The sequence below is a fragment of the Blennius ocellaris genome (genome assembly GCF_963422515.1).
Source record: "Blennius ocellaris genome assembly, chromosome: 14".
In the NCBI taxonomy this organism is placed as follows: domain Eukaryota; kingdom Metazoa; phylum Chordata; class Actinopteri; order Blenniiformes; family Blenniidae; genus Blennius; species Blennius ocellaris.
Genome location: NC_137663.1, coordinates 23,664,908 through 23,684,928, shown reverse-complemented (window position 1 = coordinate 23,684,928; position 20,021 = coordinate 23,664,908). Strand labels below are relative to the sequence as shown.

The following is a 20,021-nucleotide window of genomic DNA, read 5'->3' as shown; positions in this document are numbered from 1 at the left end:
GCACCCGGGGACGACTTGCGGAGAGGAAAAGCTGCTCCGACATTAAGCACAAAGACATCAGCGGCAGTCAGAACGAGCGCTCACACGCCCCACACATCGGCGCTCCTCATCAAATCGATGGCCATCAGTGTAAGGACGATCTCGGGGCCACAACTATTCATTTTCCAGGATGGCGAGTTAATAGAGGGGGGAATGTGTGTGTGCTCGGAGCTTTCTAATTACTCCAATCAGCTTCTTTAATCGTGGTGATTTTTCATGGCCCGGGTTGCGGAGGAGCCCCCCCCCCCTGCTCTGATTGATGCCCCCCATCCTATCTGTCTTCACCCGAATCTCTGGGATTTTTTGCATGATGCAGGCAATCAGCCTGGGCTAAATGGGCTTCATTTGGCTCCACTTGACTGGCTTGTGAACAATCCCACCTTAACTTTGTGTGAATGCACACACACAGACGCACATGCACACACACATGTATGCTCAGCTGAACATTAATTTCAAATCAGCGCTCGCTTCCCAGTCTTGCTGGGAGTGACCGCTCCAATCAGCCGCCTTCCCAGCAGCACGTCAGGCCAGAACAGATGGCGTGTTAGGCAGAAGGCTGCTACCTTTACAGAAGTGCTAATTAAATGTGCGGATGAGAGATGTGTTGTTTCTGCGTCCAAATAGCTTCTGACAAACACCCAATATGTGTCCATTTGAGCGCATTGATTTTGAGCCTGCTATGGATTTTTTTCTTCCTTCCAACTTCTCTTCGCCACGCAGCGCAGAAATTTGCTGTTGGCGAAAGAGGAAGCTCTCTCCTTTCCTCAGCTTCTACTGGAGGGGGGGGGATTCTCGCTGCTATCGCTTCTGAAACCTTGGGCTTTTTGTCAAAGCAGCACCACTGCTGCGCACGCAGCTTTTGACTTTGGTTTGAGCGCTCGACCGATCAAACGCAACTTGCGCCTCACGCTGTGAAGCCATGCTGAGCTTCAGGATCAAGCAGTTCAGTGAGAGGACAGAGAGGGAGAGAGAGAGAGAGGCGGGTTGATGATTGTAGGGGGTCTACTTCATGACTTCTGACCTCTCCTGGCCTCCTTTAGACCGAGGGTATCAGCAGTGCTGGCACTTGCGCCGTCACGAGCTCAGTGTAAAGTAGCCGAAGCCTCGTTTGGCTCAAACCCGTCACGCGGCCGACAGTGTGCATCGTATCTTTGATCCTCGGCGAAGACAACCCAGGTGTCAGAACTGTCGGACAGCAGCTAAAGTGTGGGGATGGCTCGTGCACCACAACTGAAAAGCCATGAATATAAAGTGCACGATGCAGCCTCCATTGTGCTGAGTTGACAGCTGCTGGGCTGATTGCCGTTCAGCAAGACTCGATGGCGCTGTCACGCCCGCCGGCTTCTTCTTGTTTTTCTCTGCCGGGCCTTCTTCCAGTGGTCTCCACTCTCCATCACACTTCTCCTAATCTCTTTCTGCACTCCGTCAATGCCACGATAGCAGCCGACTCGGAAAGCGCGATAGGGCCCCCATATTTAATCTGAGGAAAAGCAAACACCCTCAGACTAATGTTATTGCCATGCTGAAATGAGTCATTGCTTACTTTACAATCCTGCATATGAGAGCAGTCCAATCATGAGCTGAGAGTTTGAGAGACAATCCGTCACCATAGAAGAGTTTGACTCGTGGACTGTCTGCCCGGACTTAGATTTCTCGTATAGGAAGATTAGATTTCAGATGTTATCATGAGAAACAGAACCACACTTGTTTGTATTCTGCAGTCATTTCTTTATGTCAAAGCTCACGAAGGCCCAAATTAGACAACAGTGAAGTGAAAACTTCTGTTGTGTTCTGATTGTCTGTTTACAAAACAACAGTGCTCAGAGCTACTGACAACACAGCTTTTCGAAAATGCTCTGTGGAAACGGGGGAAAATGCAACTTTTTTTTTAAACGCCATGGATAATAACAACAATGTCATGATTGTCATGATTTTTTAAATCGAAAACATAAACATTATGAGTTTTATTCGAAACGTTGTCATGTAAACACCAACAAGGCCTTAGATGTATGGCTGTATGCAGCCATCTAAAGGAAATGAAAAATAAACCAAAACGGTTTCCTGAAGATATTTAAGGAATCTGCACTTGTATTTTTTTTCCATGAGGGGAGAGGTTGTGCCTTTTTAGGGCCGTCACACAGTATTTCTGGCTCATATCACAGTCAGAATAGATGGTTTGGTTTGGTACACACTGGTGTATGTGGATCACACTCACTCCTACAATTCAACAGGATCCACCTTATAATGGCAGACGAGAAAACACCTTGACTTTCACTCTTTAAATAATGCTGGACTACTCCTTTATAAATGTAGCTGCACTCAGTGATACACTGTGGGTTCCCCAGTTTCATTAATTGCAAGTGGAGCTTGTACTTTATAAAGAAATTATTGGGAAAAAAAAAAAAAAAACCTTTATAAGAAAGCATCTCCAAAGTTTCATCTTTTTCATTTGACTGTGAAAGCAGGACATTCCCACTTTCTTGAGACGTAATTAGTGGCTTCGCATTGGAGCCCGGTCTGAGATCTGTAACTGTTCAGACATTACAGTTTATTATTAATGGCATTGGCTCCCATTCAGTCTAATAGTGAGCTCCGGGGCCTCTCTCTCTGTCTCTCTCTCTCTCTCTCACAGCTTTATTATTCTCCTCCCTCCATCCGCCCCTCGCCCTTCTTGTTTCCCTGCCTCTGTAGCTCATTACAGCTCATTACCAGAGCCTGAGTGCAGCGTGGAGAGGGTTTGAGGGTGGTGTGGTTACATCTGGAGATGGGCGCAGCGTACAGTGCGGTGAAGAGGGTCCATGTCCTGTCAAGTACGTGGCCTTGCACAAGCGATCCTGTGAGGGTGTGCAGGGGAGTACGGGACTTGTTCAGGCAGCCTGCTTGCAGCATTACCGCCTCTGCCGCAGAGCTGTCAGCACTCCTCACGGTGGCTCGTGTGATTCACAAGCTGAGGGGATGTAACCCATGGCTCTGAATGCTTTTTACCTTTCCTGCTCTGTTCGTTATGTTCTGTCAGATCACAGCGAATTTACAATGTCACTGATTATTTCAGCTGCCGAGCGCAAGGGTAGCAAAAAAAGAAGTAAAAAAAAAAAAATCAGTTGTGAAAATCAGAAAGTGTGTATGCAAATCTAGCGCTTGACAGAGAGGGTAATCTGTGGGCTGCGGCCCGTGGTGTTCTGGCTGTGTCAGCTTGTTGACGGAGCCTCATGCTGCCCCACAGTTGCTCTCAAGTCAGCGAGTTTCAGCGCTCACTTGCAGAATGAAACATGACACAGAGTGCGGGCCCTCCAGGGACCCGAGAGGTCGACGGTGAGTCATCAAAACCTACGAGATGGTGCCGGGCATCATTTCCCCACAGAATGAGGACGATCTCTGCCTTTGTGTCCGGACTGTGTGTTAGCTAGGGGGGGTGGGGGGGGCGGTCGCGTGGCTCCTGTGTGCAGCATCTGACAGCCATGATGGATGATAGTTGGCTTCACCGCTGCTGCTTTTTTGAAAGCTTCAATTTGGCATTCGCATGCCGTCACACTAAGGACCGAGCGAGACTAACTGTTGTGTGTTTGTGTCCGCAGGTACACAGAGGAGGAGATCCGACAGAAAGTGAGCACGTTCAGACAGATGCTGATGGACAAAGAGGGTGTCATCACCAGAGAGGGCTCACACGCACAACCAGTGTAAGTTTGACAATGTGCAACATCAAGGGAAATAACGTGTTCCACGTGGATCATCGCACTGAGATCATGATGGGCAGAGAGATCGTTCTTCATCACAACACTCTCTCTGTTTACCATATAGTCTGATTTATATCAGAATACATTCTCTGCTGTGTCTCATTTTCTCACACACAAACCATCAGAAACTCATTCTGCTGTGATGGGAAAAAGAAATAGACAGAAGAAACGAACCCATTTTCGCTCTCTTCTGGTTTAACCGGCCCAGTAAAAAGGGCCTCCAAGTGACGGCAGTAAAATATTGATGATGTTTGTGTGCTTTGATTGTTTCTAGTAAATTATGTGAGAGGGACAGAGGAGGGCAGAGATGACTGCAAACGTCTTATCTCTCCCAATATATACAGGCACGTGAACATGTATGTTTGCAGACAGATGTACTAATGATTTGACATACAACCCCAGCATGCGCCTCAGTTCATCAGGGACCGAGCAGCTCTCAGAGGTCAATTTCAACTCCACATTAGGAGTTGAGAACAATTAATCAAGCTCAGTGGCTGAAGAAGACGAAAGAGGGGCTCAGAATAAAATTACTCGGAGAAAATGTGCAAAGCCGGTAGCTCATGCCAACTAGAAACAATGCACTTTTCACAGCTGGATAAGGTGGGATCCATTATTATCGATGTTCTGGACGAATCCAAGCTTTACCCCCTTGTAAAGATTAATGGTCTTGGTCATGGAACAATGTGGAACAATCACTACTGTATCAATATTTTATCTAACAGACGAGTGTCATTCCTTCTTAAAGTACATAGAAATGTTTAGTATACAATTTCTGTTCCTGTAGCATTTTGCTTCTTGGCCTTGGCAAAGACATTTTATATTAAGAGATTTCCTGGTAGAATAAATGAGAAATAAAGATGTATTTTAAAAATCCCTGTAGACGAAACAGAATAATACAGAAGACATATTAAGCTGTTGATATTTAGCATTTTATATTGTAAATGCTGCCATTAGTGTACAGTTTTGGTTTCACCGTCATTCAGCGTTGAGGCCTAAACCTAGAACTAAGTAGTCAGATGTTGGTCCTTTTCTAAAATCATCTGTGGGATGTTGTGCTTAGCTAACAGTGCAGCGGGATTGTTTGACACTCACTGAAAGATGCACATTCAATGTATTTGACAATATGGCAGGATTACTGTTCACCCCCTGTAAAATGACGCCATGAAAAAAGGAACCCTCGCAGTGAGTCAGTGGATCAATTCCAGTGAAATGGATGACAGAAAAAACAAACAGTTACTTCAAGTCCCCATGAAATGAAAAATGCACAACTTTTATCCTCTGTCTTGTTGTTCAGTTATCTTTTGATTTATAAACCTCATGAAGTTGATGTCATCTCTCTTCTTGTGAAGGGCTGAGTCATCCGAGCTACTTGTTATGGCGACCAAATGTTAAATTTATCAATATAAAGAAACAAAACGAATAAAAAATCTGAGTTTTTCATTGCCAAGTCACAGTTTATTTGTCCAAATTTGTCATCACTGTGAATAAAATACTATAGATAGATAGATAGATAGATAGATAGATAGATAGATAGATAGATAGATAGATAGATAGATAGATCGTTCACAACCTCTCTTCACTCACTCACACTTTTTGTAACTCGTACAGCAATTCAAAAAGTTTGATGGTAAATTAAATACAAAGTGATCAGAAATGCTTCAAAATGAATAAATCTAATCAAACCAGACAAGAATAAATATAAAACGCGAACAAGGATTGATTTTAAAAGAGGTCGTGCGAAATGGTCTGCCTCTCTAATAATGTCTTCAGGCAGCCACTTCCACAGCACACGGTCCATAATTGCAGAAGTGCAATAAATTTTAATTTGAATCCTTCGCTTTTTGACTGGCAGTGCCTTTATCCGAGCACAGAGAGAATGGTTAAACCCCGGTGCTTTGAAAATAATCAGCAGCATTTTAAAGTCTATTCTGAACACCGCTGGAAGCCAATGAGGCAAAGATTGGCATGATAATTGTCAATTTGTTTAGCATTAAGTCTCGTTCAAGCATCCAGCGTGAGGTGGGAGGGAGAGCGAGGAGAGGTCTGAGGCGAAGCGTGGATCAGGTGGAAGCCATCAAGAAAAAAAGAAAAAATAACAACAAAAAAACCAACACAGAGCCACACCCACAACTTTGAAAAATGCTGGAGATAGCAACAGCAGGTTGGAGGCGAGGTGGTCCTCCTGAGTCACTCCATCACATCGTGTGTGTGTACGACGGAGTGAGCGTGTGAATGATGGAGAGAAGCGACGGCGACCCGGCTTGCCGCCTGTGGACTAATGACTTGTAATGACGCTGATGCTTCCTGTCTCACAGACACGACTGATGATTCTCCCTCCTCTGCACTTCAGCCGGTGTCTGACATTTAAATGAGGAGGAGAGGCCGAAGAAGAGAGTCACATACACACACACACACACACAGAAAAGTAAAGTAGCATAAACTCTTTTTTTTTTTTTTTGTGCCCAGAGGACGCAAACGTCTAAGATACAGGAAGTTTTGTTTGTTTTGCTTCTCACATTAGTTCACTCTCAAGGGCACTTCTGACTCAGGTCAATTTGGGACGTCTGCACGCGCCTCCAATTCTGCAGCTTTCCCTCTCCGGGAACGCCTTGATGTGGAAAATTGAAGAAGCTGGTAATTTTGCAGGGTTGTTATCCTCCCACTTCTCCTCTTCATCCTCCCCACTCACCCAGGCCGTAACCCCAACCACACACACACACATACACACAGAGAAAAACATCAGTACATGTGAGCATTGTAAAATTTTGTTCAGTGATGATATACCAATCTTAAAAATACATTCCATTGATTTGTTGTTACAAGTTTGTGAAGAGTGAAGGCGGGCAGTGGATTGTGTATTTGGAAAAGCCGCAGTGGGACTTTGGTGATTGGAAATAAACAAGCAGCACTTTTAATTGCTTGAAAATGTAAACTCATTTCTCAGGTTTTAGACACAAGGTGGTGCATGCTTTATACTCAGACAGTTTTACTAAATCGACTTTACAAATTCCACTTTAATAGAGAATTACTGAGCCAGAACTCCTGGAATTTCTCCAGTCCACATGCACACACAGAGAATTACAATTCTATCAGTGTAGGGCCTTTTTTAATCGATGTAATACTTTGCCAGGTTTTTTTTTAATTCTGTTCTCAACCATTATAACCTTGATCCTAACTTATTCTCACTCTTTCTACACACCAAAAATCTACAATGGTTATCACTGACGTGACGCATTCTTTAGTTATCAGAGTTGTATCTCTAGAACCTCATCATAAATACACATTAAAACTATTATTTAGATTGATTTCATCCCCCACCATGCATGTTTTAACCCACAGGTTTCTGTTAATATCCTAACACATAAATACGACTGGTTCTCTGTCTGGCAATTGAATGGGCAGTCTGTGTTTGGTGGCTGCCAGGAGAACGGGTCTTGTCTGAGTGTAAAGTTTGTTGGAGGAAGGATTAAGATGTATTATGGCGTTGGCTTGTTTTTGAGGAGTTGAGCTCGGCCCCTGTGTTCTAGTGAAAGACACTTTGATAGCCTCAGCATACCAAGACATTTAAGCAGCATATCAGGACATTCAATTTCATGCTCTCATGCGAGCCAGGCCTTCTCGTCCCACATCAGTGTCTGAACTCATAAATGGTCCAGAATTCCCATAAACAAGCTCCTAAACTTTGTGGAAATCCTCCCAAGAAGAGTTGAAGCTGTTATAGCAGAAAATGGTGGACCAACATCTTATTAAATCCTCTGGTTTCAGAACGGGATGTCACTCAAGTTCATATGCGTGTGAAAGCAGGCGAGCCAATATTTTTTTTGCAATATAGTGTAGATGTGATATGTAAATGAATGACTTCTACCTCCGTCGTGCTGCAAATGATCCTGCCGCCCCGAGCCTGTTTGACTTTGCTCTCAACTGGGAGGTTTTATTCCGAAGCCGCGTTTCCCTTGGGGACCGGTGGCACTGACAGGCCCGGGCCCCTCAGCTGTAGCTTAATGCTCTCATACACCGGCAATAAAGCGCCTGCAGTGAGCGTGGATGTGCTGGCTCATAACTGTTCACCGGTGCCCCACATCGATTTCCCGCAGAATGGATGGCAGAGGAGGCATGCACAGTGTAAAGCCTCTGAGCCCGGTTGGCTTACAAGCAGACGACGACCCTCAAAATCTGATGAAATACCTCAAAATGGCCTGTTTTCCTCGGGAAACGAAGGCCGCATATGTGATTGGACTAGCGGCGGATCTGCTCTGTGGATTTGTGTCGTTCGGCACTCGCTACATGGAGGTCGATGGTGGATTTGCTCCATTGTGCTCCCCGCACAGTCGGTACTTTAAAGCAGCTGCGGCACTCTCCCCTGATCCTCGTGAATAGAAGTTAAGTGGTCCATCCTCCCCTCCGCAGGAGCAGTGGAAATATATCCAGGCCTTCAGTAGCTGTCTCTGACAGGATATGAATGAGCTGCCCCTTGGCGTGCCGCAGCGCTCGGGAGGGCCCGGCCACAGTCCGTCACTGCCCCTTCCTCAGCATGGAGGCTGAATCAGGGGGGGCTTCCTACTATAAACACAGGGACAGTCGCTCATCTGCCTAACAGGCGCGCTGTCTGGACTGGACAGATGCCTCCTGCACGTTGGAGCATGGCATCAATTAAGAGATTACAGACTCGATGGGGGAATGAGTTGATTTATCACTAATGACTAAGCACAGGGACCACTAGATAGTTTGAATTGTTGTTAATTGCTCTTTTTGGCTGTGCTCCTCAGGCCCTGCAGGGAATCTGCTCTGAGGGAAACATGACACGAAAGCTGGCAATTAGAATGAGCTTTTTAGAAATGCCAAAACTAGACAATGAATGTGAACTGGACAAACGGCAACAAACACTTTCTCTGACAAAATGTGATTGTATTTTGTCATTTAGAAGACTCAACACATCTTCAATTCTGCTTTATAATTCATGGTCATGGGATGCTGGAGCCGATCCCAGCCGCCATGGCAACTAAATCAAATATATTTAAATACTTAAAGACTTAAATACCAGCAGCGACGACTAAAAATCTGATAAACAAGTAGTAATGAAGTGCTTCAATTTCAATTTTCACAATCATATTAGCTAAAATAAATAATTTTACTTAGAAATCACATATTACAGTATAACTTTTGATGGCATACATAATCAAATTTAAATGGATTTTAAAAGGTTTGAACAGTCCTCCAAGCACTTTATACTGTTTATCGCATTTACCTATTCACGCACATTCACATACCAATGGAGGCGGCTTCCATGCAAAGTGCTCAAACCATCTAAAAGGAACTATTTGGAGTTCAGTGTTTTGCTCAAGGACACTTTGACGTGTGGACAGGGGGAGATGGGAAATTCCACATAGAACCTTCCGATTAAGAGATGACCTTTCTACTAATAGAGCAACACTATACTTTCAGCAGTGTTGAAATGCATGCATTGTTGCATTTAAAGAGTATCATTGAGCATCATTTAATGTATAATTTGTTTAAATCCAGTGATTTCCCGCCCAGGTCCGAAGTCTGTTATTGCCCCAGTTGCTGCAGATGTGTCCCCCGGTACAGCGCACTTTAAATGAACTGGTCATTATCAGGCTTCCCCCATCAATGCAGTTTAAGTGCATATAGTCGCCATTGAAAATCAATTTACTGCCCTATCTGATGCAGACCGACCGACTGTGAAGTCTCATGTGTTGCACTATTGTTTATACAGTGAACTGCGAAAAGCACAGCGAACAGTAATGAGCACTTAAGTGCAGCAATGCAATAGAATAGAGCAGAGATTTTCTCCCTCCTTGTGCTGGTTCGATGCTTTCTGAATTGAAATATATTAGTAAGTCTGTGAGTTTGCAAGTGTAAAATGGGCACAAACGTGATATGGCGTGTAAACACGTTGGGAAGCTGATCTATTAACTGGATGCACTGAAGGTCGCGTCTGACAGATGCTGCAAAATAACTCAAAATATCCAATTAGTTTGCCTTTATGACTATGTCTCCCAGATCATGTGATCTACTGGGAGGAGTGTATAATAATCGCTTAATGTACAGTGTGATTTACTACCTCGAAACATCTTGCTTTCAGTAGCTACGACTAATCTTGTTGCGTAAACAGACACTCAAAACGAAACGAAAGTTTTGCGTTTTCACCTGAAACATTGAAAGTGTTATTCTACAGTTGATGTCATGCTGCTTTATGGATAACTATCCACATGCAGTGGTGTTGAGATTCACTCCAACCGCCTTGTTCAGCCTGAAGGTCAAACCTTCAACTTCTCACCTGGAGCTTTTCAACAGCTGGTTAGTAACAAGATGGATTTTAAGGAAGTTTTCTCTGAGTAACTCAAAGAGAGATTGATCAGAGTAAGTACTTCAGTGTGACTCAATGTTAAAAAAAATAAATAAATAAAAAAAAAAACATGTTTGTGATAAAACGAGTGTCATCAGTGTATGTGTGTGAAATGTCAGCCTCTAAGGGAGTGTTCTCCCATACCGCGAGAGGTTTGTAGGAGCCCGGCTGCTTACAGCTGGCTTCTTCCCCTGCCTCGTTTTTGTCACACCGGTTGAAATTAACATGATTTTTGTAAAGCGTGTCGACTCATCAGAGCTGCTGCACGTGTGCACTTGTGGCGGTGAGGTTATTCTGCCGGTGCCTGGGCTCCCTGCTGTGCCCAGTGGTGCTCAGCCAATTAGAGGCCTTGTGCTGTGCTCACAAGTCCTCTCCGCCCTCTCTTTCTCTTTCTCTCTCTCTCTCCCTCCCTACTCAACATCGCTTATTTAAGTCTTTTATTTTAATCTGACGCAAACATTTCATCCTATGTGTGCCGTGTTTATGAAGACGCTCCGTCCTGTGTTTCCACAAGTCGCCTCGCTCTCCTCGTCTCATTACTTCTGCCTGTTCTCATCTCTCTGCTTATAATTGAGGCTGCACGCTCAATCATGGAGGTTATGTCTTTGTTTTCATCGCTGCGATGCTGTGCCACATGTTGAATTTGCTGTGTATGTGAACCCAGAGCGCTGCATGCTGAGTTTGTGATGTGGTGCAGAGAGGCGTGACAGCATCGGGTCGTCCTTCATATCGCTCTCTTAAGGTCAGATCTGATGGAGAGAAGAGGGGGGTGCATCCATCTGTCAGTATGCAGTATGAGTGAGAAACAAGTGGGAAGATATGAATCCCGCAAGCTGAGCTGTAAGAGTGTGAGAGCGGCGGGCGTGAGGGATTACAATTACAAATGTCAGTATAGAACTTGAGTCCCGCCGGTGTTCATTGGGTTGGGCTCGAGTCAAACACTCCTTTACAGAAGGTGGCGATAATGTTTTGTAATATGAGGTGACAACCACAATCTCCGACTGTAGAAAAGTTTTGTTACACATGCTGATCGAGCGTGGAGAATCGCAGGTACCACGCAGAATGAAATCTGAATTTCTTTATAGCCCATTGAGGATAATGATGCGTTTGCTGCAGTGAAACACTGAAATCCTTTCCGCTATCAAAACTCAAGTGAAACAGATCGGTTTTATTTCATATTTATTTCCCTATCCTTCCATCTTCTATAATCCATCCATCTTTTGTTTCCAGACCGTTCACGGCGACAGGGAAGGGGGAGCCTTGGAGCCCCCAGGTAGCAAAAGCATTGTCTGTAAATTACAGAGACAAAGTGATAACACTACGTTTTAATGCAAGACAATGCAAGTTGTGGTTCATTTTTCATCGTATGTCACAGCAGCAGCACAAGCCAGCCAGCAAGTATCAGGGTCCAAACATGAACTGTCAGTTTTAAGGGGGTTTCAGGTTCTGTCACTCATTTCCATGATATGGACCAAATAGCTCGGCATCCCAGCCAAAGCTCACATCTGGTTGGGCACCAACACTTCATAATTCATGATGATCATTGCAGAGTAAATCTGAGCTGGAAATGTCTTGTGATATCAGCGATATAATGAGGACAGACCAGCATCATGTGTCGGCCAAGGCTTTCTCTCTTTATAAGTGATATTGTGTAAGTTAAACGTCAATGATACATGAAATGTGTTTAAACATATTACCGCATAATATAAAAACATACTTCACTTTGTCAGGTATGTTGTGAAGGACTTTGTCTATAATGTCTCAAATGTGTGGCTTCAGTAGTCTTTTTCTCTGGACTCAAAAGAGTGGTCCATTATTCTAGAAATCATATGTGAAAGGGGTTAAAGGAATGCAAAGTGCCTCAACAGCCTGGCGGCAAACTGAGCTGCTGCATGTTTATTCAGGATTATGTTCAAATATATTTGCCCCAACAATATTTAAGTTCCCTATTAAGAGCCAAACTTCAATTTAGTAAATTCCTGGTCTATTAACATTTCTTCCCACAAATAAAAAAAAAGTTTTTTCCGATGGAAATTTTCCAACTTTGAAAATGTCTTTGTGCTTCCAGCGTCAACCACCTGCACTACCCGCCCGACGAGTACGAGGACGCCGAAGTCGTGGCCTACGAAGACGGAGACTACGAACACGGCTACCACAGTGACAGCAGGTAGCCTGGGGAGCTTAGAAACACACACACACACACACACACACACACACACACACACACACACGCATTGTGTGCAGAGCAGCTGTCGCCACATAAGCGACAAATTAGCTGGCAGTGCCACGGCTGCATGTGTTCAACATCCCAACATATAGACTAATGTGATCTCAGGATGAAGACATCAGAAAGGTTCAGGCACAGCCATGGCCTCCACGTAGCAATAAACACCCATTATTATTTGAAAACCATCATACAGATGGTCTTTGGGGTGCCGCCGTCTGTATGTGGCACTTTGTGGACAAGATTAAGTGTCATTTCCTCCAAGTCATTTGTTGTTGGGATGCGTCGACCGCGTTGCGTGAATATTGCGCTACGGCTGAATGAACGGAGGAAATGAGAAAACACAGTTATCGTCTAGTTATCGACGCGGCAAATAACTGTAATCTGAAATGGAAAAGTAGAAAATGATTATAATAGCAATCACTGGTGGATGAGTCCAGCCATCCTGACGCTGGTTCTCTCTCTCTCTCTCTCTCTCTCTCTCTCTCTGTTTTTCTCCCGTCTACGGCCGATTCAGGGTGAAGAGGAAATCAAGCAGCTCTCCATCCCCTCGTCCGAAGAAGAGGAAGAAGAAGAAATCAGGCCGTCGGAGGAGCCGGTGAGTGGAAACGGCTCCCGCTGATGAAGTGCCTCCATTTGTCCTCTGCCGACAGAATTATCATTCCTCCAATTACCTTGGTGTGAATGTTGCACAAGAGCCATCAGATAGCGAACCTGTGGGGGGGAGGGCGGGGGAGCGACCGCGAAGCCCGTCTTCCGTTCGGCTTTTTTGACGAGGTCAGCCAAAGGTGGGAGAAAGAGGGTGAGGAGGCGAGAGAATCAGAGGTGGAGAATAGAGCAGACAAAAGAGAGCGGAGAGAGAAGAGAGACGAGCTACTGGAGGATGACACCGCCGTTTAGCAAAACACAAAGGCACAAACCCCAGTCCTCCTGGTCGTTCTGCAGTCACGGTACGCCTGCGTCTCTTTCTCTCCATCAACAGGTTCGGCAGCTCCTCGCCCTCCCGCAGAGAGAAGAAGAAGAAGAGTGGGAAGAAACACAAACGCGACAGGTGTGTGTGTGTAGGTGTGTGTGTGTGTGTCACATGTCATCATGAGTGAGAAACCTTTGACTTCTTCAGAGTTTGTCCTCACAGCGAAGGAGGTCGCGCACAGGTTCATGTTTCATTCATAGGAAACAGAGAGTTTTACTGAAATCACTCACATTTCTCAGCTGGATTCGTTTTCCTCTCGTTGGCGGCAACTCGTCAACTGTTCAAAAAGAAAGAGGCGTGAAAGAGGGGGCAACAGGTGCTGCACAGGATTCAATTTGATGTGCTTTGCTGTCTCAGAAAAATCCTGGAAAAGGAAACAAAGTGAAGCAAAACATGAAAAAAAATGTAATAATTGGAACCGCAATAAAACACTTCAAGCAGGTCAATGCGGGAAGAGAAAGCGGAGAGGAAAATGGATGCATAAACGGGGGAAAGGTAGAAAAAACACAGAAAGAATCCAGCAGAGGAAAAGAAGGGAAAAGAGGGCAGACGTGGGGTGTAAAGAGTAGAAGGAAGAAAGGCAGAAGGAGACATAGAGAAGAAAAGACAAAATCAAAAGACCGTGATATTTGAAAAGATTTTAGTGAGGCTGGAAAAGAAAAAGAGACAATGGAGACATAAAGAGGGAGGAAAGTGAACAGATGACAAAAAAAATGCGGTAGAACAAAAGCATAAGGAAAAAGGAAAGTCCCTTTTGTCGTAGAAGGAACAGGAACAAAGATACGAGAGAATAAAAACGATTAAAAATAAAACAAATAAGTAGTAGTAAAACTACAATAAAAGGAAAAAAACAGATGAGTAAGTAAGAAGAATTAAAGAGTCTGTTAAATGATGGAGAACGGAAGTGCGAGTATGAATTGGAACAAAGCTGGAGATTAAAAAGGAATAAAAAAAACTATTGAGATGAATAAAGGACGGACAAGAAGGAAGAGAAAATTAGACTGAAGCAGGACAAAGGAAAAAAGGACAAAGGTCGGGTTCAGGATGAATGAAAGGAGGTGAAAAAAAGAATGAAAAGGAAAAGGTTAAAGATGGGGAAGGTGCAGAGGAGAAATGAGAAGAACTGCAGAGGACAGTAAGATCCAGAATGAAAGCACGGGCTGGAAGGAAGACGGGGGGGGGGGGGGGGGGGGGGGGGGGGGGAATGAAAGCAGAAGAAAAGAAAGATGCCCTTCCTCCCGACTGCGAGTGGAGCGGAGGCTAAATGTGCTGCTCTAATAACCCAGTGTGGATGTTTGGTGCGCGAACACAAGAAAAATGAGCCTCTCTCTAAATAGCTGAGCATCGCTGCACCGACCCGCTCTGCTTTCCCAGCCCTCATCCATCCACCTCCTCCCCCCCGAAAGCCCCCGCACCCCCCCCCCCCCCCCTTTGTTCTGCCTCCCTCCCTGCTTCACAGCAAGGATGCTCTGCATTGCAGGTACTGTTGATATATGAATAATGTATCGGGGGGGTGGGGGGGGGGGGGGGGGGGGGGATGCAGGGTCCCTCCCAGAGGAGATAATCTCCTTTGATGCTGCTTTTTAAGGCTCCTCTTAGTTTGCTGAAACTCTCCAGTTTCTCCTGATTACATCTCGCTTTCGGTTGATAAATCCGAGCCTCGTTTGAGCGGGGTCGCCCCCCCCGGCGTTTGCGTCCTCGCCTTCGGAAGGCATGGCGAGGAGGATGAGACCAGAAGAATGATGAAGAGTGTGTGTCCCCCCCGCCACCCCGCCTCTCGCAGAGCGGTCCCCGGGCCGAATCCCCTCCAGTGGGGGCTCTGACTCACATACATTACTGTGACAGCTTTATTACTCCCCTTTCTTCAGCCCAATCTACACACTTTGCTCGCTCCCACTCTGCCGCATGCCGTAGGTGTGGAAAAACAGCAGGGGGGATGTAGGACTCTTCAGGAAAATAGCTACAACTCTCGCCGAGCGGCTCGACTAATCACCATGGAAACTGCAACCGGGGTGAAAGTGATATGAAGGTGATGTGTCAGTCCAACGCCGAGGACTCTGCGACGGCCGGCCTCCTCAATTATCACTCTCCCGAAGAGGGGAGTCATTAAATGAGACTTTCTTCCTGCCGTGTGGCTTCCACGGGCAGAAATTGAAAAAATATGGCGGCGTTGAGCTGCTGCGGGTTGCAATCCGGCTGAGGGCGTCTCCCGGGACGTCTATGGATGTATGCATGTGATTCAGATTGCAAGGAGAGCACGTCATTAAAACAGCGGGAGAACATGCTGGAGTATTCCCTCCAGGGACAAGCGGGAACTGAAATCTATCTGTCATTTTGCATCATATAGAAATATCCATCCATCTTCTATAACTGCTTCATCCTGGGCACTGGAACCAATCCCAGCTTACTATGAGGGAGAGCAGGATCCACTCTGGACATGTTTACAATCCAACACAGGCCCGGCTCGTATTTGAATCCACAACATTCTGGCTGTGAGGCGAAATCGCTGACCACTGCATCACCGTGCGGCCTCCAATGGAATATATATCATTTAGAATTAAGTCTGTACAACAGAAAACATTTCAAATGATTTACCATAAATCAAATACAAGCCATGATGCTTTACAGCAGACACACAAACTATACAAGAAATGAAAGCAGGGACTAATATATATCGTTTCACACATAGATATAACTGCAGCATGGTTTTCCTTTTTTACATGTGAATATAATATGTATTTTTTTTTTTTTTTAAATAGAAAAGCAGGTGTTGTAATTTCCTGACCTGTCAAATGACTCATTAGAAAGCTTCCTCATTTAAGTTATTTCGGTTGATGTTAGGTTGTCTCACTAACATGATACTCTATGATTTCTCTTTTTTTAGATCCACGTCTGGCTCCAGGAAAAAGAGGCGATACAGGTGTGTATGCAGCAGTAAAGTGAAGCATCTTATTATGCCGTCGCCACTCCTGAAAGCTTATTCAACGCCTGTTATGATCATTTCTGCCCGTTGATTGCTGTTTATTGCGACGGCGGTGCGATCTGCGTGTAGGTGAGCGGTTCACCGCGTTTCCCCCGCTTTGACGCGCCGCACTTCATTATCTCGCGTGTGGCTTCTGTTTCAGATCAGGAAGCCCGAAGAACAAACACAAAGACAAGAACAAACAGAAGAAGAGGTGAGACACACACGGAAACACCACCTGGAAACCTCGACCACACGGGCGCCCTCATTTCCCCCGCATTCCACGGCGTGTAGGAGTAATTCAGTCCCGTAAAACAAACAACGGGCGACAACTGGAATCACACTCAGCCTCTCGTAAATCCTCCACCCGGTGTTCCGCTGCCATCATCTCAGCCTCATGCGGCATGTGAACGAGCATAAAGCAGCAGAGACTGACTTCTGAGCTGGGCCACGGCATGCGTGTCCCCATGATGTATGCACGCATACACATGGCTTTTTTTTTCCGTGTGTGTGTGTGTTTGCGTGTGTGTGCGTGCGTGTGTTTTTCCCTTCATCCGTCAGGTCCCCTGGAGAAACCCCCAGCAGGAGTTCACAGCGCCAAGGCAGCTGCTGCAGCTCTCGAAGTGCCTCCCTGTCCTCCACACGAAGCACGTCCAAATCTCCCACCAGGTACACACACAACACACACACAACACACACACACATGCCGGCTGTCACACACTGATATTGCCGTAGCGACAGCGGCGCGGTTGCCCTGGTGACTGTCAGTCTCTTGCTCATTTACTCCGAGCCCTCGGGGGATAGATTAGGATACAAATGGGGCTCCTCGCCATGTCTCATAATAACCCCCATTAAACGGCTGTGATATCTCACTCCGCACTCGTGTTCACTTTGATGAAAAAAAATAATCATTGTTAGTCACACTGTTAGTCACTTTATGTCTCGTGGACTTCTGCAATTTTTCTCTTTTAAAAGCAGCCGTTTGGTGAGCGACATGGCACATTTCACCCCGGCTTGCTTGAGTCAAAGCGTAAAAAGTTTCACTTTGACCTGGAAGTGAAGCGAATATGACTCTGCTGTATTAATTTATTTAATTTATGAGGTCTGAAGACGTGACGTCGCACAGATATATCAGATGCACGTTGGCGCCTGTTCACACAATATTTGCACACGTCCAGTGATAGAAATTATTGATCAAGTTCATTAAAGACTAGAAATATTATACTTGTTTATGTGGTATTAAGTTAAGAACATTGTGTTTATCTATACTGATGATTTCATATTATATGACTCAAATGGAAAGAGTAAAAAGTGCCAATAAAAATATTGGAATTTTCTACTTTTCAGAGGAATTATCTCTTGTACGTGCCTGTACATGTAGAAAAAAAAAAGAGCCACTTTGTTTCCGGGCCGTCGCACCTTAATTACATTATTTCGCTTCTTTTCTTCCTCCCCGCCATCTGTGTGATTGGCTGGAAGGAAAAAACTGGATCATTTTATTCCAACTCAGTTATAATGATGCAGCTGTGTGCACCCAAACTGAAAAAGGCAATTAAAGGTATCACCTAACTCGCTAATTATTAACTGTAATCAAGAAGTCATTTTCAGTACGTTGTGCAGTAAAGTTAGATCTGTTACAGTAACCTGGAAATATTGAGTGCACTTGTGTGATGATGCTGTGTTGTTGGTGTTTTTTTTAACTTTCTGCCAATCAGACACCAGGAGTTCGTCGTCATCGGGCAGTTTTGAGTTTTTTCTGAATCTATTATCCAGCAATTCTCCAAATGAATGTCAATTTGCAGTAATCCTCAATATGTTCCGCAGCCATTAGCACTCCAACTTGACACCGATCTGTTATCTTTACAGCTTGTTAATACAGGGATATTTACAGAGGGGGGGTTGTATTGTCAGCGGTCAAAAACAAATCCAAACTGTGCTGCTCAGTGGACGAGATAAATCACATCGCAGATATAATTGGCTCTCATTGTAACACGAAGGCGACCCTCCTTTCTCAGGCTGAACTCCAAGCACAAGACGGACGGGCAGAAGGCGGCGGGCCCCTCGCTGTCCCCCGGCCCAGACGGCCCCGCGGCGTGGCACAACGGCGACCACACCCAGCGCGGCCGCAACGGCAAGGCCGGCAGACTCAACCACGGCGAGGCCGAGAAAGGGAACGATGTACGTAATCTCCTCCACTTTGCTGCCTCTCCCCCTCCTCCTCTTCCTCTTCCTCCCCCTCCTCCTCCTCCTCCTCCTCCTCCCCTCCTCCCTCTCCACTGGTATCTGCAGATATGTTCTAACCATCTTCTTAGCTCCCGAGACATTTCTCTTTATTTGTTGTTTTCTGGGTCACCTCCAGACCACTTCTGATTGGTTATTCAACGGTGTGATGTTTGACATGTGAGACTCTCCTGTCCTGTGTGGGAAAACTTTGCCGCTCCCACTGCTTCCTTTCCGGCTCACTGCGACTCCTCTGCCATCCCGTTTTTAGTTGTTGTTGTTGTTGTTGTTGTTTTTCCTTTTTTTTTTTTCTTTGTTGTTGTCGTCTGCCAGTAACTGAGAGAATAAAGGTGGTAGTGTTTCTGTTCAGAGCACAACATGAGCATAGCACACCTGGGGTGGAAATATGAGCCGCACTGGTACGTGATGACTCCTAATGAGTCAAAACAGGGGAGGGAATGAGGTGTTGTTTCTTCCCGAGCAGCCACCCGCTGAATTACGAGACAATTTCACCAACTAAAGTTGAGTCAGGAACAGGTGTGGATGCTCTGAAATAAAAAAAAAGAAAAGTCCCAGTCATGAAGACATATCAGAGAAAACGTGTCAATCAGAAGTGACAGATGAAGTCTTAATCCTCTGGTGTTGCATGAGTCGCAATCAGATGTGTGACGGTGCTTTAGAGTGATAGAAATCTGCCATTCCTACTACTAATCCAATTACTTAATGGAGAGCCGCCATGACTCAATCAGACCCACGAGGGGATTTGAACCAGTGTTTTCTGCTGACGCACGAGGAAGATTCAATAAGTGCACCAGCAGGGGAGTTGTACTGTGTGGGTTTGCTGTGTCATAATGAAACATCTGGAATGGTAGGCAACTTTTTCTACTCAGTAATTCAACCTTAATGAGAACTTTTTAGACTCAGTAAGTGTCCATCCATCCTGGAATGATGAAAGTTATCTAACTTGTTGAATGTGTCACATGTATGTGGTGTCAGGTGATTATTAAATGATACTTGAAGCACATCGTTGCTGGCTTATAAGACAAAAACAACAAATAAACAGCCTAAATAAACTCTTTTGAAGTTATAAATATAGTCAACACGTTATCGTGGTATAATGAAATAACTATAATATGTGTAATTTAGAGGTCAGGCTTTTCATTATAGAGTTATGGCGGAAAAGTCAGTGTGTCTCTTTCACTCACACACACACACACACACACACACACACACACACACACACACACACACACACACACACACACACACACACACACACACACACACACACACACACACACACACACACACACACACACACAGTCTGAAAGCAAAGAGCCATTAGTGAATCTCAAAGTCTTAATACGTCTAATATAATTTTCTGTGACATGACAAACACAAAACAGTTTTATTGCTGCTTGGTACGAACATTAATATCAGCGTTCATCAAAATTAGAATCACTCATCTGTCGCTCTGCCTGTACGAGTGAAATATTTGAAAT

The 20,021-nt window shown here is 45.0% G+C and overlaps 1 protein-coding gene across 1 annotated transcript in view; it reads left to right on the top strand.

Moving 5' to 3' along the window:
* Window positions 1-20,021, top strand: part of srrm3 (serine/arginine repetitive matrix 3) — a gene marked incomplete at its 5' end in the record, with an annotated part of 43,049 nt that overhangs the window by 10,658 nt on the left and 12,370 nt on the right. Inside the window, 8 exons of the mRNA XM_080509142.1 lie at window positions 3,615-3,716; window positions 12,209-12,307; window positions 12,882-12,962; window positions 13,347-13,415; window positions 16,222-16,257; window positions 16,463-16,513; window positions 16,861-16,968; window positions 18,315-18,477. Of these exons, the coding sequence (XP_080365268.1) occupies window positions 3,615-3,716; window positions 12,209-12,307; window positions 12,882-12,962; window positions 13,347-13,415; window positions 16,222-16,257; window positions 16,463-16,513; window positions 16,861-16,968; window positions 18,315-18,477 (709 nt within the window). The remainder of the gene's footprint in view (window positions 1-3,614; window positions 3,717-12,208; window positions 12,308-12,881; window positions 12,963-13,346; window positions 13,416-16,221; window positions 16,258-16,462; window positions 16,514-16,860; window positions 16,969-18,314; window positions 18,478-20,021) is intronic.